The sequence below is a fragment of the Bufo gargarizans genome, chromosome 2 (assembly GCF_014858855.1).
Source record: "Bufo gargarizans isolate SCDJY-AF-19 chromosome 2, ASM1485885v1, whole genome shotgun sequence".
Taxonomy (NCBI): Eukaryota; Metazoa; Chordata; class Amphibia; order Anura; family Bufonidae; genus Bufo; species Bufo gargarizans.
In genome coordinates, this window is record NC_058081.1 from 76,020,546 (window position 1) to 76,046,948 (window position 26,403).

The 26,403-nt window shown below is 46.2% G+C and overlaps 1 protein-coding gene across 2 annotated transcripts in view; it reads right to left on the minus strand.

The window, feature by feature from the left end:
* Positions 1 to 6,242, minus strand: part of ENTPD4 (ectonucleoside triphosphate diphosphohydrolase 4) — a 53,475-nt gene extending 47,233 nt beyond the window's left edge. For both annotated transcript variants that reach the window (XM_044279204.1, XM_044279203.1), the window contains exons 1-4: positions 6,085 to 6,242; positions 3,299 to 3,409; positions 1,699 to 1,896; positions 643 to 848 (exon numbers count right to left, since the gene is read on the minus strand). In XM_044279204.1, coding sequence (XP_044135139.1) covers positions 643 to 848; positions 1,699 to 1,896; positions 3,299 to 3,306 — 412 coding nt within the window. In that variant the 5' untranslated portion in view covers positions 3,307 to 3,409; positions 6,085 to 6,242. The remainder of the gene's footprint in view (positions 1 to 642; positions 849 to 1,698; positions 1,897 to 3,298; positions 3,410 to 6,084) is intronic.
* Positions 6,243 to 26,403: the final 20,161 nt, after the last annotated feature.

Consider the following 26,403-nt stretch of genomic DNA (forward strand, 5'->3'; position numbering starts at 1 on the left):
AGGATCGGTACTTTGCAGGTAATCCACTGCCCTACAGATCAAGAACTACCCTGCTTTACTTAGGGCTTATTCACACAACAATATCTGTTTTTGTGGACCGCAAATCGTAGATCCACAAAACACAGATACCGGCCATGTGCATTCTGCATTTTGCGGTTTGGAACTTCCTGCCCTATGACAGAAATGCCTATTCTTGTCCGCAAAAAGGACAAGAATAGGACATGTTCTATCTTTTTTGCGGGGCAGTGGAACGGATGTGCAGATGCGGAAAGCACACGGTGTGTTGCATCTTTTGCGGCCCCCATTCAAATGAATAGGTCTGCATCCGATCCGCAAAATTGCAGAACAGAAGCGTGCAGAAAAATATGGCCGTGTGAATGAGCCCTTGGGGGAATAATCCTCTGCTAGACCCTCCTGCAGCAGCTTAGGAGATTGGACATCTTAAAATCTAACACGTCTGATTCTTCCTATCCTTGACATTTTCAGATGGAGTTGGGAAGCCCCCCCTACATATTGGATAAAAAAAAGGTCCTGCGTAATTAGCCGGTTTGTCAGAATTTACAATGTGTATGGTATTCTCCACTAGTATAGTGAAGGTGAGTCACATGTAGCCCCCCACACTCTTACCACTACGGTCAGTACCTGGTTTGATCTTCATCACCACAGTCTTTCTGTTCTGGTCTCTCATTTGCTTTATATCCAGCAGGTCGTGGGGATTGCCATTGTGCCGGGGCCAGCAGTATACAAATATCCGTGACCCGCTGCTTCCACAGTCCACCACCACTCCATAGTTAATATTGGGATTGCCTGTGTCAGTGGCTTCCATATCAGTAACACGAGCCAGATACCTGAACGGTAGACATAGGGAAGCCTCAAGTACAGTCCACATACAGAAATGTATGGTCAGTATTCATGAGCGTTACAGACATATTCTTTATATTTAGAGAAGGGGTTTCCAGCTTGGAAAAAAAAAAAACAGAACCATCTTGTTAATGAAATATGCATGTAATTGCAGCTATGGTCCACTAAAGCAGATGGGGCTAAGCTGCAATACCAGATACAGCCTACGGACAAAATTGGTGCTGTTTTTTTTCTAATCCTAGAAAGCCCTTTAATTCATACTACAGGGGGTTAATATTTAAATTTTTCTTTTTTTTTTTGCTCTCACTCACTGGAGAAGGGGGTGTAATAGCAGACATCAATTTTTAGTTACTTTAAGTAGATAGGTAGAAGAGATGGCATGACGCCATTAGGCTACATGCACACGACCGTTGTGTGTTTTGCAGTCCGCAAAACACAGATGGCGTCCGTGTGTGTTCCGCAGTTTGCGGAACGGCACGGACAGCCTTTAATATAACTGCCTATTCTTGTCCGCAAAACGCGGACAAGAATTATACAGGTTCTATTTTTCCTGCGGTCCACGGAACGGAGCCACGGATGCGGACAGCACACGGAGTGCTCTACGCATCTTTTGCGGCCCCACTGAAGTGAATGGGTCCGCATCCGAGCCGCCAAAGTTGCAGACCAAAACAATGGCCGTGTGCATGAGGCCTTATAAGAAGGCTACTGCACTGAAAAATAGTATGAGCGGAAAGCATAAGCCCTAAGCAAACCAGTTTTCTATGGACCAGAGTATCACTGAGACTCTGCTGCCCTCAGGTCGGTGTGGATTCCCCTCCCCCACTTACAGTATCTTACCTGTGATATTTTCGGTCTCGCTGAGAACGACTGTACTTCGTCCTGACCAGCAGCAGAGAGTAGATCAGAAATAACAGAATGCCCACCACAGTACCAATAATCACCAGCTGCCGCAGAGTGGTATTCAGGGCACGAGGCCACCCACCAGGGGATATGCTAAAGTGCCAGGAAGCAGGAACGAGGCAGGATATGCTAAGCCTGGAAGCAAACAAAATACACGTGGTGGGGAATGAATGATGTGGCGGACGTTTTTTGGGTACAGTCATCAAGACTAATACAAGGAAAAATTATGATATTCTATGTCATAGATCTCTTTAAAAAATGAGAGATTGTTTGCAATGGGTAAACTGATCCACTTTTGCTCTAAACAAAATTTAAAAAAATTCTGCCCCATTATACCATCAGGACAACTCCGGTCCATATGTCCTAATAGCTCAGAACCCTCAGAATCTGTCACCAAACACCTCGATAGTAATCCAAGTGGTGTCAGATGTGTGCAGGTCTCCTGATTCAACTGATAGTTCTCTTATCCTGATCACAGCCCGCATTCCTTGATTTTGTGACATGCAAATTCGCTGTTTGGTGCAATGAGGGTGTCACCGTTGCACCTCACTGCACTGAAAACAGTGCTCCTTATTTATGATCCTCGGTTCCTGCCCCTAATACACTGACCACATATGTTCCTCGGTTCCTGCCCCTTAAACACTGACCACGTATGTTCCTCGGTTCCTGCCCCTTATACACTGACCACGTATGTTCCTCAGTTTCTGCCCCTTATACACTGACCTTATATGTTCCTCGGTTCCTGCCCTTTATACACTGACCACATATGATCCTCGGTTCCTGCCCCTTATACACTGACCACAAATGTTCCTCGGTTCCTGCCCCTTAAACACTGACCACATATGTTCCTCGGTTCCTGCCCCTTATACACTGACCACGTATGTTCCTCGGTTCCTGCCCCTTATACACTGACCGCGTATGTTCCTCAGTTCCTGCCCCTTATACACTGACCACGTATGTTCCTCAGTTCCTGCCCCTTATACACTGACCCTATATGTTCCTCGGTTCCTGCCCTTTATACACTGACCCTATATGTTCCTCGGTTCCTGCCCTTTATACACTGACCACATATGATCCTCGGTTCCTGCCCCTTATACACTGACCACGTATGTTCCTCGGTTCCTGCCCCTTATACACTGACCCGTATGTTCCTCGGTTCCTGCCCCTTATACACTGACCGCGTATGTTCCTCAGTTCCTGCCCCTTATACACTGACCCTATATGTTCCTCGGTTCCTGCCCTTTATACACTGACCCTATATGTTCCTCAGTTCCTGCCCCTTCTACACTGACCCTATATGTTCCTTGGTTTCTGCCCCTTCTACACTGACCACATATGTTCCTCAGTTCATGCCCCTTATACACTGACCCTATATGTTCCTCGGTTCCTGCCCCTTCTACACTGACCACATGTGTTCCTCGGTTCCTGCCCCTTTTACACTGACCACATATGTTCCTCTGTTCCAGCCTCTTATACGTTCCTCGGTTCCTGCCCCTTATACACTGACCACGTGTGTTCCTCAGGTTGGATTACTCACCTTCCCATCTTGGACTTAGGTTAAGATCAGCAGAACGGGAACCACATTCACCCCATAATTGCTGCTTTGCTACCGGATTTCCTCCACTGAAGCGTCCCCCATCTTCTCTACCTGCACAGGAAGCACAGACAGCAGTGTTATACAGGGGCTTCTGGGTAATCCATCGTGGTCAGAATACCATAGTTTTCTGGTATCACAGCTTATGAAACAATGAAAAACGGTGGCATTTACTATTATTCCCTAACTCAGTGATGGCGAACCTATGGCACGGGTGCCAGAGGCGGCACTCAGTGCCTTCTCTGTGGGCACCAGCACCCTGGAAGAAGTCCAAGGTGTAACACTAGGCCTTAGACTTTTTCTGCCATTTATCAGCGCAGGGCATGCTATGAATGGCACAGACAGCTCACTGAATGTAGGCAGGCTATTATAGATGAATGATAAAGTACATGAAAGATATATTATATTAGTATTCAGGGTAAATGGCCATGTTGGCACTTTACAATAAATAAGTGGGTTTTGGGTTGCAGTTTGGGCACTCGGTCTCTAAAAGGTTCACCATCAATGCCCTAACTAGTCCGCGCAGCGAACACACTGGTGACATTTCTTGGACAGGTCTTAGGCCGGGTTTACACGTTGCTTTTTGAACACGTATCCAAAAGTGCACGTGTTATTACCGCGAGTGTGCAGCCTAACAGGTTAAATGTGTGGTAATCACCTATGCAATGCACATAGCACACATGACAGGACTGTACACACATGGCACACATGACAGGACTGTACACACACATGACAGGACTGCACACACATGACAGGACTGCACACACATGACACACATGACAGGACTGTACACACATGACAGGACTGCACACACATGACAGGACTGCACACACATGACACACATGACAGGACTGCACACACATGACACACATGACAGGACTGCACACACATGACACACATGACAGGACTGCACACACATGACACACATGACAGGACTGCACACACATGACACACATGACAGGACTGCACACACATGACACACATGACAGGACTGCACACACATGACACACATGACAGGACTGCACACACATGACACACATGACAGGACTGCACACACATGACACACATGACAGGACTGCACACACATGACACACATGACAGGACTGCACACACATGACACACATGACAGGACTGCACACACATGACACACATGACAGGACTGCACACACATGACACACATGACAGGACTGCACACACATGACACACATGACAGGACTGCACACACATGACACACATGACAGGACTGCACACACATGACACACATGACAGGACTGCACACACATGACACACATGACAGGACTGCACACACATGACACACATGACAGGACTGCACACACATGACACACATGACAGGACTGCACACACATGACACACATGACAGGACTGCACACACATGACACACATGACAGGACTGCACACACATGACACACATGACAGGACTGCACACACATGACACACATGACAGGACTGCACACACATGACACACATGACAGGACTGCACACACATGACACACATGACAGGACTGCACACACATGACACACATGACAGGACTGCACACACATGACACACATGACAGGACTGCACACACATGACACACATGACAGGACTGCACACACATGACACACATGACAGGACTGCACACACATGACACACATGACAGGACTGCACACACATGACACACATGACAGGACTGCACACACATGACACACATGACAGGACTGCACACACATGACACACATGACAGGACTGCACACACATGACACACATGACAGGACTGCACACACATGACACACATGACAGGACTGCACACACATGACACACATGACAGGACTGCACACACATGACACACATGACAGGACTGCACACACATGACACACATGACAGGACTGCACACACATGACACACATGACAGGACTGCACACACATGACACACATGACAGGACTGCACACACATGACACACATGACAGGACTGCACACACATGACACACATGACAGGACTGCACACACATGACACACATGACAGGACTGCACACACATGACACACATGACAGGACTGCACACACATGACACACATGACAGGACTGCACACACATGACACACATGACAGGACTGTACACACACATGACAGGACTGTACACACACATGACAGGACTGTACACACACATGACAGGACTGTACACACACATGACAGGACTGTACACACACATGACAGGACTGTACACACACATGACAGGACTGTACACACACATGACAGGACTGTACACACACATGACAGGACTGTACACACACATGACAGGACTGTACACACACATGACAGGACTGTACACACACATGACAGGACTGTACACACACATGACAGGACTGCACACACATGACAGGACTGCACACACATGACAGGACTGCACACACATGACACATTACAGGACTGTACACACATATGACATATTACAGGACTGCACACACATGGCACACATGACAGGACTGGACACACACATGACAGGACTGCACACACATGGCACACATGACAGGACTGGACACACACATGACACATTACAGGACTGTACACACATATGACATATTACAGGACTGCACACACACATGGCACACATTACAGGACTGTACACACATGACAGGGCTGCTATACTGCGGTTCCCGGTAAGTGACAGCAGACGTCATGGCTGCTCCCCTGTCACACACCTCCCTCCTCTCCCCCATTACCACACGTACCGGTTACTTCCCCGTTTCCCCCACAGCTGACAGCCGCCACCGTAGTGTGAAGGACACGTCACCGCGCTCAGGTAGACGTCTGTTCCCCGGGGAGGGGTGAGGGGAGGTGTATTCGCGGCCAGCAGGCCGTCCTCCCTGCCACAGGCCGGGTAACCAGGCGGCCCTAGCAACCGCGGAACACCTGTCTACGTCTCGCGAGACTACATGCTGGGGAGAAATTCCGGGTCACCATCCCCGCCATCTTTGAAATGGGCAGGCTGCCCATTAATGATTGACATGAGTACAGTGAGCTGTGGCCGTATTACTTCCGTTAATAGTCCTAGAGTGTCCCATGTACAGGGCTAAGGATGACCCCCCGATAAACAGTGCCAGCCAAGTGCCCCTAATAAAAATGCTACAATGGCCCCATGAATATCAACATTAGGAAAGGAATTTCAGGCCCCTACGTGGGGCCCCCATCTATCATTCATTTTTGCTTCAGGCCATTTTGCTGTACACATAATAGTAAACTTTTATTATGGGTTAAATGAAGGGAGAATTGTGTTACAGAATCACATTTATTGTAATGGCCGCGACATTTATCACGGGTGTAGCGGTATTTGTCCGGCCGAATCACGGCATATTTGCCAGGTACTGGACATATCTCTGCCGACCCCATTATAGTCAATGGAGCCAGTGGGGATTCCGGTAACGTCCAGCAATGCTGGATCCAGAGAGCTCCGCCAAGTTGTTCTCTGCCAGAACAGTCTGCCAGAATTATACCGACCGCGTGAAACAGGCCTTACACACGCATTATAGCTAAATTCTTATCAAATTTATAGGTATATGGCTCAAATTAGTGCCTCTAAGGTCAGAAGATCAGAGATAAAAACTGTACGTCTCAGAGTAAGGGTCCATTCACACGTCCGTAGAATGTGTCCGTACCCATTCTGCAATTATCCGGAACGGGTGTGGACCCATTCATTCTGTATGGGGCAGGAATGGATGCGGACAGCACACAGTGTGCTGTCCGCATCCGCATTTCCGGAGTGTGGCCCTGAACTTCCGATTCGCGGCTTCGGAAAAAAATAGAACATGTCCTATTCTTATCCGCAATTGCGGACAAGAATAGGCAGTTCTATGGGGGTGCTGGCTGGGTGTATTGCGGATCCGCAATACACTATGGACGTGTGAATAGACCCTTAACAGAAAGATTTTCAACCCCGTATCTTAAAAAACTGCTGAACATTTTTAATAAAGACCAATGGCAAAAATTATTTTTAGACCAAATGAGTAGAATGCAATCCTAAAAAAAAACATGCCCACGAAGGTTTTCATAGCCTTTAAACCCGAGGCCTTCTGTATGATAGGCAGCAGATTTCTCACTACACTTTAGAACTGTTCTGTTTTTAAAAAAAAAAAGGATTTTTTTAGGCTTAAAAAGCTACTAAATAGTATCAAAGTTTTCTTCACATGAATAATGTTAAAAAGTATAAAATAGTATAAGGCCTCTTGCACACGAACGTGTGTGCCCCGTGGCCGTATTGCAGACCGCATTTGCGGATCCGCAATACACGGGCACCGTTCCGTGTGCATTCCGCATCATGGATGCGGACCCATTCAGTTCAATGGGTCCGCAAATCTGGAGATGCGGAACGGAAGCACTACAGAGTGCTTCTGTGGGGTTTCGTCCCGTACTTCCGTTCCGCAAAAAGATAGAACATGTCCTATCTTTTTGCGGAACGGGCGGATCGCGGACCCATTGCACCCCTGTACCTCAGCCTACCAGCCTAGCGGGAAATTCGGGGGTTCTGAGCGGTAAACCGGCAACCTCGGGAGAAACCGCTCTTCTCAGCGGGCCAACGCACCTTGCGCCATTACATCTGCGCTGACCACTGCAAGCTCCCGGCACGGTGTCCTCCTCACTGCACGGCAAGACCTCAAAGTAAGTTGGCAGCAGGGTCAGGAAAGTGGGAGGACGGGCCCTATCTCCAACAAGCCGGCTGCTATATATATATATGAACGCTGCTCTCTCTCACTGCCGATGTGTCTACAGCACGTACTTGAGTATAATGTCTGTTATGGTTATTGGTTTCATCTTTCATTATCCCAATTAGGGTAAAATTGCAATATTGATAGGGGCTTGGCCTGAATAGGCTTTGCACCTCATGGTGCCATTGAAACATAGGTTGCTATGGACTGTGTTTTCTGCCTTTTTCCCCTTGTCTGTTCCCTGTGTTTCTGTTTATTTCCCTCAGGTCAAGTAAGCCAGCTGGATACCGGGCAGCTTTTGGATTGGTCTGTGTGGCTGAAGGGGCAGTGTTACTATTGGTTAAATCGGTTGCTGTCCGGTTGCTGGGCTTTGTTCTATTTTTATCTAGGTCCTGGATTGGTTTGTGGAGCGTTTCGGCGGGAATTCTACCTATTTAAGAAGGTGTCGTACCTGTCAAGATCAGTCGCCGTGTCAAGAACAGAGAAGAGGCTTGTCCCTCCCGCCCTCCCCTGAATATTGTCGCGGTCTTTGTTTCTTTAAAGGGGGGGTTAGTCGCTCAGAATTCTGGGTGGATTTAAATTAATTCAGTAAATGGACTTGAATTTTATTAATATGGTTTTATATTGGTTTAAATTGGTTGAGTTATGTAACCCCCAATAATTTAATAAAGACCGCGGCCTTTTCATCCACTTGAAGTTTCCGTTGTTTTTTATTAATTATTATTACAGTTTAGGTTGGTGAAGGTATATGTCGTTAAAGGTTATTGTTGAATATGGCACCATGGTTTATAACATTTCTCATGAGCATCGGAAATGTCTTTCTAATGTCTCCCCCCTCAGCGCTGCAGTACGTTACACTTCTATGGTTTAGTAACTTGGTACAGTGCAGTCAATGTTATTTGTTCTCATATGTTTTCTCTAGTTTATTCCTGTTACAGACATTGTATATCTCACCGTTTAAAGTATGCGGCCACCTTCTTGTGGAACATCACCATCTGACCCACACCATGGTGTTATCTATAGCGTCCCATAATAGCCCTTATAAACGTAGCATGGTCTGGAGAGAGGCCAAATCTCTCAAATGCAATATTCTCTTTTTGCAAGAGACTCATTTTCATAGAGATAAGTCTCCTAAATTTACTAACAAACTATTCCCACACATTTTCCTATCTTCGTGCCCTGCGAAACACAGAGGAGTGGCTATAACAATTAGAAATTCAGTGGCTTTTACTCTGCATAACTCTATCGTAGATCCTCAAGGGCGGTTTTTAGGAATAGTATGTACTGTTAATAATGTAACGTATACTTTCGTTAATGTATATTTTCCTAATAGACACCATATGCGATTCAGGTCGACCCTGATGCCCAAAATAAGGTCGCTGAGTACAGGGATTTTGGTAGTGGGTAGAGATTTTAACACTGTACTAGACGCCCGCTTGGACACCACGGCTCCGGGGAGACGTATTCCACCACTCGCAGATGCGATGCCAACATGGAGGTGAGAGAGACTATACCTTCTTTTCTCCTCCGCGCCATTCTTACTCCAGAATTTTTATTTTTTTTATAGGCAACAAGATGTTGCTGCTACAGGCAGATTCCACCACCATTAAGACAATTACATGGTCGGATCACGCACCGATCACACTTACACAGAACTTACCTCCTCCCCTCTCCCTTCTCAATGGCATTTAAATGACTCCATAATACATCATCCTGACCACGCAGACAAACTGAAATCTGAATTAGCCTCATATTTTGAGTTAAACCATACCCCAAATATCGATCCATATGTCTTATGGAATGCACACAAGGCGGTTATGCGGGGGAATCTTCATCCAATGTAGCGCCCAAGCGAAAAAGAAACGCAATAAAGAGGTCATGGATCTCACTGCTTCTATCCGGCGTCTGGAATCCCTAAACAAAGCTGCGGTCTCGCATACCACTTCCGTTACTCTGGGAGATCTCAGACGCTGTTTACAAGCGTTACTTGCGACTCAACATGATTTTTTTTTCAAAAGGTTCAAGTTGCAGTGCTACCTGCAAAACAATAAGGCAGGTGCCTTCCTTGCTAAAAAAACTTAAACAAGTCTCAGCCTCCTCCCGTGTTGCATTCCTGTTAGACAAACGGGGTAATAAAATAATAGATCACTGAAGAAAGTGCACCAAACGGATATGCCACTGACTATACTAGCTAGTCATACAAGCAGATATTAAAAGCTGAGACTTTTGCCAATATATTCCTGTCAGGAAGATATTGGAGCCCATCATGCACCAAGTCACGGTCACTCAGCATGGCAAGGGTTCCTACCACTGCGCTAACTATGGTGTAAACACGGTCTGAAGGTGATGAAATCCAGCTCACAGCCAAGCTTCCACACAACCGCATAGCAGGACAACTAATGCAATGTGAACACAGCCAGACAGTAAGCCTCACCCATATCAGACTGTGTGATGGAGGCTACCAGGTGCAAAAGAAAAGCAGCTCCCCCATACTTGCCACGGTATTTCTGTGGTTCACATGCGGTGGGACTGCTCGCCCAATGAGAAACACGCTACAGTGTTTGGAGCTTGGGCAGTTCCCCCATATTGGCCACTATATGTCTGTGATTTTGTTTAATAAAATAATAGACCCTAGGAAAATTGCAGACCAATTCAGATCATATTATGAAATTCTAAATAATTTGAAGAATGATGAGCAAACTACGCATCCCACTAAGGAGGCAATAGAGTCATTTCTCAACTCTATTCAGTTGCCCAAATTGTCTGGGGAACAAGTAAATTCCCTTTCCTCCCCAATCTCAGCTGAAGAAATTGCGGCAGCAATAAAATCCCTCCCACTGCAGAAGGCCCCTGGCCCTGACGGATATACTAATACTTATTACAAACATTACTGCCCCACCTTGATTCCAACTTTAATGAAAGTATTTAATAAGGCTGCTGTAGAAGGCAGTTTTCCAACTGAAATGTTGATGGCACATGTTGTAACTCTACCGAAACCAGGTAAAGAACCGGTCCACCCGGCCAACTTCCGCCCTATTTCGTTATTAAACTCTGATGTAAAAATGTATGCTAAAATACTTTCTACTCGATTGTTAAAGTTCATCCCACTACTAGTGCACCCAAATCAAGTAGGGTTCATGGCGGGTAGGCGAGTCCCAGACGGAAAGAGGAGATTCATTAACTTGATTCAATGTGCAGAGAGATCTCGAGCGCCCTCTCTGTTCCTAGCCCTGGATGCAGAGAAGGTGTTCGATAGGGTATATTGGGGCTATTTGTCTGCCACACTTGACAAATTTGGCTTTCAAGGCTTTATTAAATCGGCCATACTTGCTCTCTACTCCTCCCCATCTGCCCGAGTGTACACATCAGGTTTCTTATCAGACAGGTTCCCTATAACTAATGGGACCAGGCAGGGGTGCCCATTATCCCCTATTATCTTTGCCTTAGTGATGGAACCCCTCACCGAAACTATTCGCAAATCTCCAGATATAATAGGGATCGCGGCGGGAGGAGCTCCTAATGTCCTGGGACTATACGCTGATTACGTTATTTTATCCCTTTCAGAACCGGAGACCTCTCTTATCGGAGTTCAAAGAGTGATAGACGAATTTCTAAATATTTCCTACTACAAACTTAATTTATCAAAAACTCAAGCATTTACGGTTGGAATTAAATCGTCACGAAGGGCAAACCTTGTCTCTAAATACCCTTTTAGTTGGCAAGAGAAAAGTTTCACCTACTTGGGCATAACCCTCACGAATAACAGTAGGGATCTCTACTTCCTAAAATCTCCTCATTGATAGGGAAATTCTCTTTACCATTCATCTCCTGGGCGTGCAAAGTGGCTATCATAAAAATGATGTTGTTACCGATCATACTATACGTTTTTCGCTCAGTGGTGATCCCAGTCCCAACAGCATTCTTTTGCTCCCTACAAAAACTGCTTAACGGCTTTGTATGGGCGGGAAGAAAACCCAGAATATGTTTCTCCACTATGACTAGACCCTGGACGAGGGGGGGGATCGGCATCCCTGACGTTAAAAAATACTATTGGGCAACCATTATCACTCAAATGAAAGATTGGTGGCTGAATAATAAGGACAAAAGATGGGTCACTTTGGAAGCTTGTGCTAACGATCACTCTCTTATCACAGCATTGGATATTAGCCCTAAGACCAGGGAAGGCACTCTACCCCCATTATTGAGTGTTAAAGCATCGAATGCGGCCTGGAAAAATGCCTTACCTTACTTTATGGCCCTGCCCTCAGACACAATAGAGCAGTTACCTCTATCGTACCTTAATGTTTGACCCCAGATTTAAATTTAGATAACTGGATCACGGCAGGTTTACATCACATTAAGCAATTATATGAAGGGTCGCACCTCCGCACCTTTGAAAATATAACCCAACTATACTCCATACCTCAGAAAGATTTTTATAAATATCTGAGGATTAGACACACATTATCAAGTCAAGATACCTCTGCTTTTCGCTTCCCGTCCCAAATTTTGGGATTTCTCTCCAACTCATCGTCCAATATTAGGGGGATCTCCTTCTTCTATACCATCCTCTCCTCTCCTAATGTATCTGACAAACCGCCTTTTGTGATGAAATGGGAAAAAGAGTTAGATATCATACATTCGGTAGAAGACTGGTACGCAGCATTCCCCATAGTGAAAAAAGTGTCCAGGGGTGCTACTCAGTGGGAAACAGCTGCTGGTACCTTACACCATCGCATATACATAAAATGAACCCGTCATGTTCCCCCTTATGCTGGAGGAAGTGTGGCTCTATTGGAACATATAAACATGTGTGGTGGGAGTGCCCTTTGGTTTTTAACTTTTGGAAAGCAACTTTTTCCCTGCTTCGCCGTATTACAGGAATAGAGATCCCTTTATCACCATCCTTAGGCCTCATGCACACGACAGTTGTTTTTATCGGTCCGCAAAATGTGGTTCCGTTGTTCCGTGATCCGTGTCCGTTTTTGTTTCCGTGTCTTCCTTTATTTTTGGAGGATTACCAGACATGAAGGAAAGTAAAAAAAAGTCTAAGTCAAGTTTGCCATGCAAATGATAGGAAAAAAACTGGACGCGGATGACAATCTTGTGTGCCTCCGCGTTTTTTCACGGTCCCATTGACTTGAATGGGTCCGAAAACCATTTTCCGTGAAAAAAAAAAGGCCAGGTTTTATTTTTTTGATGGACTGGAACCACGGATCACGGACGCGGATGACAAACGGTGCATTAGCCGAGTTTTCTGCTGACCCATTGAAAGTCAATGGGTCCGCAGAAAATCACGAAAAACGGAACAACGGACACGGAATGAAACAACGGTCGTGTGCATGAGGCCTTAGCCTTATGTTTTGTGGGACTGGTGGATTTCCCCCCACACATGAGACTAATATGTGGTCAAGTGATTATAGCAGCTAGAGCTATTATTGCAAAAACCTGGAAATCTAGTGCACCCTTGACGATACGGGAGCTAATTTCCACTGTAGGAATAGCTTATGAATTAGAGAAATTATACGCCATCCGAACACATGGACTCAATTCTCCGCCTCATATTCCTCCTTAGCGGGTACGATATGATGATCTATCTAGACTATGCACTTATAAGTCTGTATCACATATACAATTTAGATTCGGTGAAGTTCCACATGCTGGTATACATAAGTCTGCAATGTTTATTTCTTTTTCTTTAAATGTTTAACAAAAAAACTACTATTGTCCTCAGATGTTTACCGCGGATGTTATTGTTGATTTAATCTGAACTTTCATGACATACAGTACAGACCAAAAGTTTGGACACACCTTCTCATTCAAAGAGTTTTTCTTTATTTTTATGACTATGAAAATTGTAGATTCACACTGAAGGCATCAAAACTATGAATTAACACATATGGAATTATATACATAACAAAAAAGTGTGAAACAACTGAAAATATGTCATATTCTAGGTTCTTCAAAGTAGCCACCTTTTGCTTTGATTACTGCTTTGCACACTCTTGGCATTCTCTTGATGAGCTTCAAGAGGTAGTCACCTGAAATGGTCTTCCAACAGTCTTGAAAGAGTTCCCAGAGATGCTTAGCACTTGTTGGTCCTTTTGCCTTCACTCTGCGGTCCAGCTCACCCCAAACCATCTCGATTGGGTTCAGGTCCGGTGACTGTGGAGGCCAGGTCATCTGGCGCAGCACCCCATCACTCTCCTTCATGGTCAAATAGCCCTTACACAGCATGGAGGTGTGTTTGGGGTCATTGTCCTGTTGAAAAATAAATGATGGTCCAACTAAACGCAAACCGGATGGAATAGCATGCCGCTGCAAGATGCTGTGGTAGCCATGCTGGTTCAGTATGCCTTCAATTTTGAATAAATTCCCAACAGTGTCACCAGCAAATATATCCCTGCGTGGATTATATTATGTAAAAATAACATATGTACGTTATCTGAGATGCTGTTTAATGACATCTTCTAATAAACTTAAATTACCCCCAAAAAAAACTTGTTCACTTTGCCGGTGCTGTATTACGCTTGCGTTTTTTCCGTACAAAATCCGGAAAAACTGCACATAATCCGCATTGTGTGCAGGTACCCTAACAAAGTGGGTCTATAGCATAGTGGTAAGTACGTTGCCTGCTATACGGAAGGGCTTGGGTTCAATTCCCAGCCGAGACCTGGAAAATAAATTCATTAGTATTGAATTTGGCATCAAAATATACTTTCCTGCTTTTCTTTTATGGTAAAAGTTAAATTTTTCAGCTAAGTTAATGTTATAAAAAATAAATAAATTATGGAGCAAAAATATAATTACAATAATTTAAATTTTTTAACATATTTACTATTATTAACTACCAAAATACAATATTTGGTATCCCTGTGATCATAATAACCCATAGAATATGGTGAACATATTGAGGGATGCATATGCCAGTCTTGTTCTCTGTGGTCCGCAGTGAGATACGCCTAAAGCTAGTTTCACACTAGAGCTTGGTACCCGACAGGCTGTTCCGGCAGGTATTGTCAGAAGCTAAAGCGGAACTGAAATGGTGACCTGGCGGAGATCCTGACACAACCGCTGCACTACTGTAGCAGATACTTCTTAGTAAATTAGTAACATTTCTGGTCTTCCATGTGCCAGAAACTCAAGTCTACACTAACTAGGGGCTGGCATAGACTTCAGCTATACCTAAAGCCAGTTTCTGGCGTAACTTATAGTAAATTCAGCAGGTCATGTGATGCACCGCTAAACCCTGCGTGCTCCATAATTTGCAACTTATTTATGCCACAATAATGGGGTCATTGCTTGCTGCGATTTTCACGCAACGCACAAGTGATGCGTGAAAATCACCGCTCATGTGAACAGCCCCATAGAAATGAATGGGTCAGGATTCAGTGCGGGTGCAATGCGTTCAACTCACGCAACGCATCCGCACGGAATACTCGCCTGTGTGAAAGGGTCCTAAAGGTGACAAACTACTCTGAAATCATGTAAGAAGGTCCTAATACTGTCAGAGTATAAATAATGCAGGACAGAAAGCTATTAACCCCTTCAACCCCGGGCCTGTTTTCACCTTCCTGCCCAGGCCATTTTTTGCAAATCTGACATGTGTCACTTTATGTGGTGATAACTTTAAAACGCTTTTACCTATCCAGGCCATTCTGAGATTGTTTTCTCGTCACATATTGTACTTCATGACAGTGGTAAAAATAAGTTTTAAAAAAACATTCTTATTCATAAAAAAATACCAAATTTACCAAAAAATTTAAAAATTTGCAAATTTGCTAATTTCTATTTCTCTACTTTTATAATAGATAGTAATACCTTCAAAAATAGTTATTACTTTACATTCCCCATATGTCTACTTCATGTTTGGATCATTTTGAAAATTACATTTTATTTTTTGGGGACATTAGAAGGCTTAGAAATATGGAAGCAAATCTTGAAATTTTTCGGAAAATTTCCAAAACCCACTTTTTAAGGACCAGTTCAGGTCTGAAGTCACTTTGTGAGGCTCACATAATAGAAACCACCCAAGAATTACCCCCTTTTAGAAACTACACCCCTCAAGGGATACAAAACTGATTTTACAAACTTTGTTAACCCTTTAGGTGTTCCACAAGAATTGATGGAAAATAGAGATGAAATTTCAGAATTTCACTTTTTTGGCAGATTTTACATTGTAATCAATTTTTTCCAGTAGCAAAGCAAGGGTTACCTGTCAAATAAAACTCAATATTTATTACCCTGATTCTGTGGTTTACAAAAACACCCCACATGTGATCGTAAACTGCTATACGGTGTGAGACAGTGACAGGTCTCACTCAGGTTAGAGGCAAGGAAGGGGTGGATAGTTCGGTCCACACCCCTGTTCCACCACAGGTGAGAGAAGCTGGAGGTAATCAGCCTAGCACAAAGCACCTCCCAGAGTGTCAGAAAGGGGGGAGTGTGGTACCTGTGGACAGAGGCCTGGAGGCTCTGTCTGTGTGGTCTCAGCTGGGCAATGCTGAGGGACCACAAGGCTGTGAGATAGCCTGGAGTTGGGGGACACAGCGACGCCTGGGAGGGTCGCAGGGCCATAGTCAGGCAGACTACTGAGCCCCAATCCCCCACAAGAAATACTGGACTGGAGACAGTGGCGTACTGTGCTCTGTACAGCCAGGAGGCTGTGGGACTTTGGCTCAGAAAGCCGCACGTGTTCACAGGGTGTGAACAGGGACTTAGGTGAGTCAGGCATCTATTTGTTTAGTTAGAGCCTAGCCGGGCAAGTGTTTGTTATTTTGTATTATTGTTTATGTTTAAGCGGATGTGCCGCAATAAAGCACAGTGTTTGGATCTTAAACTTGGTGTCCTGAAGATATCTGTGCGAATGACCCCCCAAATAAGAGGCGATCCCTTACAATTGGTGTCGGATGCGGGCAGTTGTCCATGAGAGAAGGGCAACGGTCGGTTGCTAGGGGCAACGCTGAGACTGCAGGTGCTGCTAAAAGCTGTTTTTTGCCGTGTGTGGCTTTAAAGGAACGGAAGCTTTTTTTTTTTTTGTCCAGTGGAGCAGGTGCTGCTCAAAAGAGTGTGAACTATTTTGCTGTGGTGCAAGTAAAACTGCAGTGAATTAAAGGGCCAGTAGCCCAGCAAAAGTGGACTTGTGGCTGAAAGCTTTTCCTGCTACCATGGGTCTCGGGGAAGAGTACTTCCGGCAGCGCTGGCGCATACAGCATGCAGAAGACATGGCCATAGCAATTGGCTACACTAAAAATGAATTGGCGAAATTTGATGCAGAGCGAGAGGCTTTGGAGGCACAGTTGCAGCTGGCCTTGAGAAATGGGTTCTCAACACTGTATGGACCCTGTACAAAAAGATCCTGCGAGTTGGTGATTGGGGGAATCCCGCTGGGGGTCACTCTAGATGCCCGCCAGCAGGTGTCTCGCGTCAGGCCTGAAGTGCTGGACTTTCTGGAGAGAGGGCCAGAGACAGATGTCACCGTGTCTCTGACCTTTATAACAGACTATGGCCCTGTGCAATGGGAGCTCTTAAAATGTGAGACCCTGGAAGTGGAGTTTGTGCTTGGCAAAGACTTCCCATTATTTTGGCAGCTGTGGAGCGGAGAAAATGCTACAAATTGTGTACCTGGAGAGTCCGATGAACAGCAAAGATATGCCGTTGCCAAGGGCAACCGTCGGGAAGACAAAGAGGTGGAGAGCGGTGCGGTTCTCAGGAGTGCATATCTTCCCTGCGACTGTGTCCTGAGTCCTAGTGCGGAGGTGCGGTAAAGCTGTTGCTAGGAGCAACCACAACCTTGATGAGTCCGCGGGAGAGGATGTCACTGCTTTACCAGACTGGTTGATTACAAAGGGTAAGACAGTTAATAACAGGAACAATGTGGCAGACCCAGTGACAGTGAGCCGGCGGCAGGGGATATCTGCTGGGCCGGTAGGTAATAAGTCACACAGAGAAAAAACTGTGTCTGGACAGGCGGATAAGCCGGCTGTGATGGCTCCCTCGCAGAAACCTGCAGGGGAGAAGGTTTCTGTGTTGCCTCAGTTGCCCATGACCAAAGCTAGTTTTGGGATGACAAGGATCCGGGATCCCATGCTAGCCCGGGTAAGAGGTAGCACAATATTGAAACCAGAGACTGATAAAATAATAAAGGTGCTGGACAGTCGTGCGGATAAGGACTATCCACTGATTTTCACTGAGCGTGAGACTCCAATGAGAACAGAGACTGATGAACTTGATGTTACAGATACGCTCATGCATGAGGGAGTGTTGGGCCGTGATATCGGTTTGTTGCTGTGGGGTAAGGTAGACACTTCTGCAGATGGTGACGAAACTCCTGCAGAACCTGTACCTGTCCCTTTAAGTGAGGATCTAAGGGAGCTGCACTTTGACCTGCATGGGGAAAGAATATCGACCATTGGAAACAATGGTGCTGGTCAAGTGCAAGGTGATGGTGACAAAAATGCGGAAATGCATAAGGAAAATATGATGTCATATGAAATATGTGGTGACAGTGATATAACTTTTCCGTTGCAGGTTGTGGTCAGGGGAGAAGCGCCCCCTGGTGGTAAAAATGTAAATGATGATGAAACTTTATTTTCTGCATCTGCTATGTTTCATGAAGCGCGATATGACGTAATCAAAAGGTTTGAAGACGTGCATATAAGTGGTGTGGAGCAAAGCCCAGCTCCAGCTCAGTGTTTGAAGGTGCAGGAAAATATGATGGGGTTAGAGGGTGTACCGCACGTACCAGAGGTGGAAATGCAGTCTCAACAATGTTGGTCGGTTACTAAGGAAGTGTCCCAGGTGGGGATTAGCTCAGCGGTGCCCCTAGAGGTCAGAATTAACAATGACACGAGCGGTATAGGTGACGTATGTGCTGTGACCGATAGCAACTCAGAGAGTGAAGCTACCATATCAAGGTCCTGCGAAACTAAGGTGGTTACTAGTAGCGACCAGACAGTTATATCTGACGAGATGAGAATTAAGTCGGGTGACATCAGCCTAGGGTCTGAGGTCCATGTCCAGGCAGTTGTAGGTGACCTGACATGACAGTACAGCTGCAAACAGGAGGATGATCTCTCTCTCTCTCTCCTCACGCTCCCTAGAAACCTTAGAGACGGGACTAGCTGTCTTCACAGAGCAACTGAAGAAAATTTCAGAAAGGGCAAAGAAAGAGAATGGCGATACTCCTACATCTGCTGCAGCCGAGCAAGGAGCAGCTGGAACCGGAGGCCAAAAAGCGGGGCACTTCCCACAAGCTTGTGCAAAAAGCTGAAAAGAAACTGCTGAAAAACATGGAGTTGGTGGTTCAGCGCCTGAAGAAACAGGGTGTGACTTACAAAAAGGTGGAGAAAACAAAGAACAAACTTCAGCGAGGATTGGATGATCTGATGGTGGACCTGGACCACCAGAAGCAAGTTATGTCTAATCCAGCAAAGAAACAGGAGAAGTGGGACTGGCTCCTAGCTGAAGAGAAATGCGTCTCTGCTCGATATGGTGAAAAAAGTGACCAAACAGAGACTGATGCTTGGGAAAAGGAGACCAAGGCCCTCTCCTTGGCTAAAGCCCTGGAAGAAGCGCTTGAGGAGCATGCTGAATTGGAGAGGCTGAACAAGCAACTCAGAGCAGAGACTGAAAATCTCATGAGCTTAAAAGATGAGTTGGAGAAATCTAAGTGTGCTCTTGAGCAGCAGGTAGAAGGTGAGAAACCTGAAGAGGAGAGTTCTCTGGAAGACGTCAAGAAGCCAGAGCCGGTTAAAAATGGGACTGGAGAGGGTGGCATGGTGGTGCTGGCTGTGGCAGAGAAGATGGAAGATGCTTCTGCTAAACCAGTTGATGGGGCTGATGTGGATGCCGAAGACCACAGACCCGTGGTGGCGTGTAGCCTAGGCCTGGAAGATGTCCCCTCTGCATACAAGGCCTTCCAAATAGCCAGCAGGCTGCTGGGGAAGAAGTACAAGGAGGTGAACGATCAGTTTTCGGATCTGGGCTATTACAATGGCCTGTATCTCCTGACTCCTCCACAAAATGAGAACAGGGTCCTGGGTGAGCCTTTGGAGAAAATAAAAGAAGACGAGGAGTCTGCTGAAGACCCTGGTGCCTCCTGCCTCAATGAGAAAGAGGGGGAGGGGTTAACAGGGCAAGTGTATGGTGCCATGTCCGAGAAGGATGAGAAGGCGGACAAAGAGACTGGAGACTTCAAGAAGACAAAGACTGAAAAAGTTAAGGCCGATATGTTGGTTGACATGAAGTCCCCAGGTTCTACAGAGGCCAAAGTTAAGCCAAAGGGAGCCGCGGCCGAAGTGGAAAAAGCCGCTAAAGAAGCAGAGGTTTCTAAAACTGCCATAGTAGCTGGGGTAACTACTGTTGGAAAGAAGGAAGAAGTGACCCAGATGCACTTAAAAGAAGCGAGTAGGGGCAAGCATGCTCTGCTGAAGGAGCTCTGCAAAGCAAAGGAGAAAGTCTCGGGATATGACCATGACTGGGAACAGTTCAGGCAAGAGCTGCAGCAGTCCCAGAAAGGACGTGAGGCGCATGTACAGGAGCCAGAGGATCTAAAAAGAGAGAGAGATCAAAATATACGTCAGCGCATCATCACTCGGGAAAGAGTAAGAAAAGAGTATCTGGCCATGAGATGGCACATGAGGCCTTTAGGCATTTTTGGTTAGGCAAGATGTTGGTTTTGGTGATAAACCAAGCTCTGGTGGCGTGGGTCTGGCAGAACAAAGGGAAGGTACGTGTCACCGAGGTTCCTGGCCTCGGTGAAATAAGAACCGGTAATTTTCTGTGTCAGCGGCAGCTAGTGCTCGCTGACACTGGGTTACTTAGTGTGGCTGTAAAGCCAATCTGGGCCGGTTCTTATTGGGAGCAGCCAAAGAGCAGGGTGGGTGGCTGTTCCCCACGTCCAGGCCAGGTGGATGCCCTCTCACCAGCCTCCCGTGGTTATGCAGGTGTTCACCCTCACGGGCTTGAACAAAGGGGGGGGGATATGTGAGACAGTGACAGGTCTCACTCAGGTTAGAGGCAAGGAAGGGGTGGATAGTTCGGTCCACACCCCTGTTCCACCACAGGTGAGAGAAGCTGGAGGTAATCAGCCTAGCACAAAGCACCTCCCAGAGTGTCAGAAAGGGGGGAGTGTGGTACCTGTGGACAGAGGCCTGGAGGCTCTGTCTGTGTGGTCTCAGCTGGGCAATGCTGAGGGACCACAAGGCTGTGAGATAGCCTGGAGTTGGGGGACACAGCGACGCCTGGGAGGGTCACAGGGCCATAGTCAGGCAGACTACTGAGCCCCAATCCCCCACAAGAAATACTGGACTGGAGACAGTGGTGTACTGTGCTCTGTACAGCCAGGAGGCTGTGGGACTTTGGCTCAGAAAGCCGCACGTGTTCACAGGGTGTGAACAGGGACTTAGGTGAGTCAGGCATCTATTTGTTTAGTTAGAGCCTAGCCGGGCAAGTGTTTGTTATTTTGTATTATTGTTTATGTTTAAGCGGATGTGCCGCAATAAAGCACAGTGTTTGGATCTTAAAGAGGACCTTTCACTCGTATACAAACTAAAAACTAACTATATCTGTGGGCAGAGCGGAGCCCAGGGGTCCCCCTGCACTTACTAGTATGCCTGGGCGCCACTCTGTTCGCCCGGTATAGGCTCCGATGTCTCAGCTCCGTCTGTTGTACTGGACTGATTTTTTGTAGGAGGCGTGTCCCTTGCTGCAGTGCTGGCTATAAGCTGTGCGCTGCGATTGGCCAGTGCTGCAGCAAGGGACACGCCTCCTACAAAAAATCAGTCCAGTACAACAGACGGAGCTGAGACATCGGAGCCTATACCGGGCAAACGGAGCGGCGCCCAGACATACTAGTAAGTGCAGGGGGACCCCTGGGTGCCGCTCTGCCCACAGATATAGTTAGTTTTTAGTTTGTATACGAGTGAAAGGTCCTCTTTAAACTTGGTGTCCTGAAGATATCTGTGCGAATGACCCCCAAATAAGAGGCGATCCCTTACAATGGGCACACGGCAGGGCGCAGAAGGAAAAATGCCATATTATTTTTGAAAGGGCAAATTTAGCTGAACTGGTTTTTAGATGCCATGTCCCATTTGAAGCCCCCCTGATGCACCCCTACAGTAGAAACTCAAAAAAGTGACCACATTTTGGAAACTACGGGATAAGGTGCCAGTTTTATTGGTACTATTTTGGGGTACATATGATTTTTTTATTGCTCTATATTGCGTTTTTTGTGAGGCAAGGTAACAAAAAAATGGATCTTTTGGCACCGTTTTTATTAGGTTTAGGGATTAGGTCATGTGACTTTTTTATAGAGCAGATCGTAACGAACGTGGCAATACCTAATAGGTCTACTTTTTATTTTTTATTTAAGTTTTACACAATAATAGCATTTTTGAAACCGAAATAATGATATTTTAGTGTCTCATAGTCTGAGAGCCATAGCTTTTTTATTTGAGACCGAGTCTCTCAGGTAGGGTCTCATTTTTTGCGGGATGAGGTGACGGTCTGATTGGTACTATTTTGGGGGGCATATGGCTTTTTGATCACTTGCTGTTGCAATTTTTGTGATGTAATGTGACAAATATATATATTTTTTTTCCAGTTTTTTTTTTTTTATGGTGTTCACCTGAGTGGTTAGGTCATGTGATATTTTTATAGAGCTGTTTGTTACGGACGTGGCGATCCCTAATATGTATTTTTTTTTTTTTTTTTTTTTTTTTTTCACTTTAGCACAATAATAGCAGTTTTGAAGCAAAAAATAATCATATTTTAGTGTCTCCATAGCCTGAGAGCCATAGCTTTTTTATTTTTTGACCGATTCTCTTAGGTAGGGTCTAACTTTTTCTGGGATTAGTAGACTATCTGATTGGTACTATTTTCGGGGGCATTGATCACTTGCTGTTGCAAATTTTGTGACAAAAATTGCTTTTCTTTTACACCGTTTTTTTTATTTTATTTTTTACGGTGTTTAGGGTGGTTAGGTCATGTAATATTTTTATAGAGCTGGTTGTTCCGGACATGGCGATACCTAATATGTATATATATTTTTTTTTATTTCACTTTAGCACAATAATAGCAGTTTTGAAACCAAAAAAAGATGTTTTAGTGTCTCCATGTTCTGAGAGCTATAGTTTTTTTTTTTTATTTTTTTTTTTTGGCGATTGTCTTAGCCCCTACCTAATTTTTTGCGGGATGAGGTGACGGTTTTATTGATATCATTTTGGGGGTCATATGCCTTTCTGATCGCTTGGTGTTGCACTTTTTGTGATGTAAGGTGACAAAAATGGCTTTTTTTTTACACAGTTTTTATTTTTATTTTTTATGGTGTTTATAGGACAGGGTGGATCATGTGATATATTTATAGAGCCGGTTATTATGGACGCGGCGATAGCTAATATGTGCGTGTTTTGTTTGTTTTTTCAGTTTTTTTGTATAAAATAAGGGGAAAGGGTCTTTTTTTTTCTTTTTTACTTTATTCATTTTATTACTTTATAAGTTTTATTAAAAACACTTATTTGTTACTTTTTTTTTTACTTTACTTTATTTATGACATTCACTTTTGGGGGTCTGATCCCCTCTGCAATGCATTACAATACATCTGTATTGTAATGCATTGCCTGTTAGTGTGTGACTCAGTGTCATACACTAAGGCCTCATGCACACGGACGTTTTTTTTCACGGTCCGCAAAACGGGGTTCCGTTGGTCCGTGATCCGTGACCGTTTTTCCGTCCGTGGGTCTTCCTTGATTTTTGGAGGATCCACGGACATGAAAAAAGTCATTTTGGTGTCCGCCTGGCCGTGCGGAGCCAAACGGATCCGTCCTGAATTACAATGCAAGTCAATGGGGACGGATCCGTTTGATGTTGACACAATATGGTGCCATTTCAAACGGATCCGTCCCCATTGACTTTCAATGTAAAGTCTGGAGTTCTGTTATACCATCGGATTGGAGTTTTCTCCAATCCGATGGTATATTTTAACTTGTAGCGTCCCCATCACCATGGGAACGCCTCTATGTTAGAATATACTGTCGGATATGAGCTACATCGTGAAACTCATTTCCGACAGTATATTCTAACACAGAGGCGTTCCCATGGTGATGGAGACGCTTCAGGTTAGAATATACAAAAAAACGGTGTACATGACTGTCCCCTGCTGCCTGGCAGCTGGGGGCAGACCCCCCCCCCCCCTGTTTTTAACTCATTGGTGGCCAGTGGGCCCCCCCTCCCCTGTTGTTAACTCGTTGGTGGCCAGTGTGCGCACCCCCCTCCCTCCCTCCTCCCTCCCTCCCTCTATTGTAATAATAGCATTGGGGCCAGTGTGCGCGCCCCCCCAACCCCCCCCCCCCCTCCCTCCCTCCCTCTATTGTAATAATAGCATTGGGGCCAGTGTGCCCCACCCCCCCCCCCCCCGATCATCGGTGGCAGCGGAGTAGAAGATTCATACTTACCTGGCTGCTGGCTGCTGCGATCTCTGTGTCCGGCCGGGAGCTCCTCCTACTGGTAAGTGACAGGTCTGTGCGGCGCATTGCTGTCACTTACCAGTAGGAGGAGCTCCCGGCCGGACGCAGACATCGCAGCAGCCAGCAGCCAGGTAAGTATGAAAATCTTCTACTCCGCTGCCACCGATGATCGGGGGGGGGGGGGGGGGTGCGCACACTGGCCCCAATGCTATTATTACAATAGAGGGAGGGAGGGAGGGAGGGGGGGTTGGGGGGGCGCGCGCACACTGGCCCCAATGTATTAAAACAATAGAGGGAGGGAGGGAGGGGGGTGCGCACACTGGCCACCAACGAGTTAACAACAGGGGAGGGGGGGGCCGCACAATGATATTCAAACTGGGGAGGGGGGGGGGGGTCTGCCCCCTGCTGCCTGGCAGCCCTGATCTCTTACAGGGGGATATGATAGTACAATTAACCCCTTCAGGTGCCAGCACCTGATGGGGTTAATTGTACTATCATATCCCCCTGTAAGAGATCGGGTGCTGCCAGGCAGCAGGGGGCAGTCTTGTACACAGTTTGTAGTGTATTCTAACTAGAAGCGTCCCATCACCATGGGAACGCCTCTGTGTTTGAATATACTGTCGGATCTGAGTTTTCACGAAGTGAAAACTCAGCTCTGAAAAAGCTTTTATGCAGACGGATCTTCGGATCCGTCTGTATGAAACTAAAACCTACGGCCACGGATCACGGACACGGATGCCAATCTTGTGTGCATCCGTGTTCTTTCACGGACCCATTGACTTGAATGGGCCCGTGAACCGTTGGCCGTGAAAAAAATAGGACAGGTCATATTTTTTTCACGGCCAGGAAACACGGCTCACGTATGCGGCTGCCAAACGGTGCATTTTCCGATTTTTCCACGGACCCATTGAAAGTCAATGGGTCCGTGAAAAAAAACGGAAAACGGCACAACGGCCACGGATGCACACAACGGTCGTGTGCATGAGGCCTAGCAGGTTGCCTAGGACTAGGAGACCGGGCCTGAGGCTGAATCTCCTCTGCACCCGTAGAATGCAGTTCCCGATGCCGTGCAAGGCATTGGGCAGCCTCTGGACGGCATCGGGCTGCCTTGTGTCGCATCGGGTCCCCGCCACAGCAGCGCGGGGACTCGATTCTCTCCCTCACCCGACACAAACCTCTTCTATGTCACGGTCAGCGCGGACCGCGGCATAGAAGGGGTTAATCCGCCAGCATCGGCTTTTACAGCGATGCCGGTGGATACAGCAGGGGCCCGGCTACCACGGACTGCCGGGCCCCTGCAGTGATCGCGCGCACCGCTCCGGTGCACGCGCGATCACTATGACGTACTATTACGTCAAATTGCGGGAACTCGGTGGTACCCATGACGTAACAGGACGTCAAAGGTCGGGCAGGGGTTAATAATGACACCATACCTTCTCAGCTTGTGCCAAAGACGGATTGCACTAAAGTCTGCTGCTACTGTATGTATTTCAAGTTCTATGTTGCACTCATTAAAAAGTGTTAGCTCTGAACTCATTCTTTTTTTTAAAGGGCTTCTGTCACCCCACTAAAGTGTTTTTTTTTTTTTGGGCTAGTGAAATTAGTTATATTGTGATATATGACAATATAATTGTGTTACTTACTTTGATCCAGCAGTTTCTGCAAAAAACGAAGTTTTAATATATGTAAATCCGGTCTCTACCAGCAAGTAGGGTGGCTACTTGCTGGTAGCTGCTGCAGAAATCCGCCCCCTCGTCGTGTTGATTGACAGGGCCAGCCGGGATCTCCTCCTCCGGCCAGCCCTGTCGGCATTTCAAAAATCGCGCGCCTCTGTTGATTCGGCGCAGGCGCTCTGAGATGAGGAGGCTCGTCTCCTCAGAAC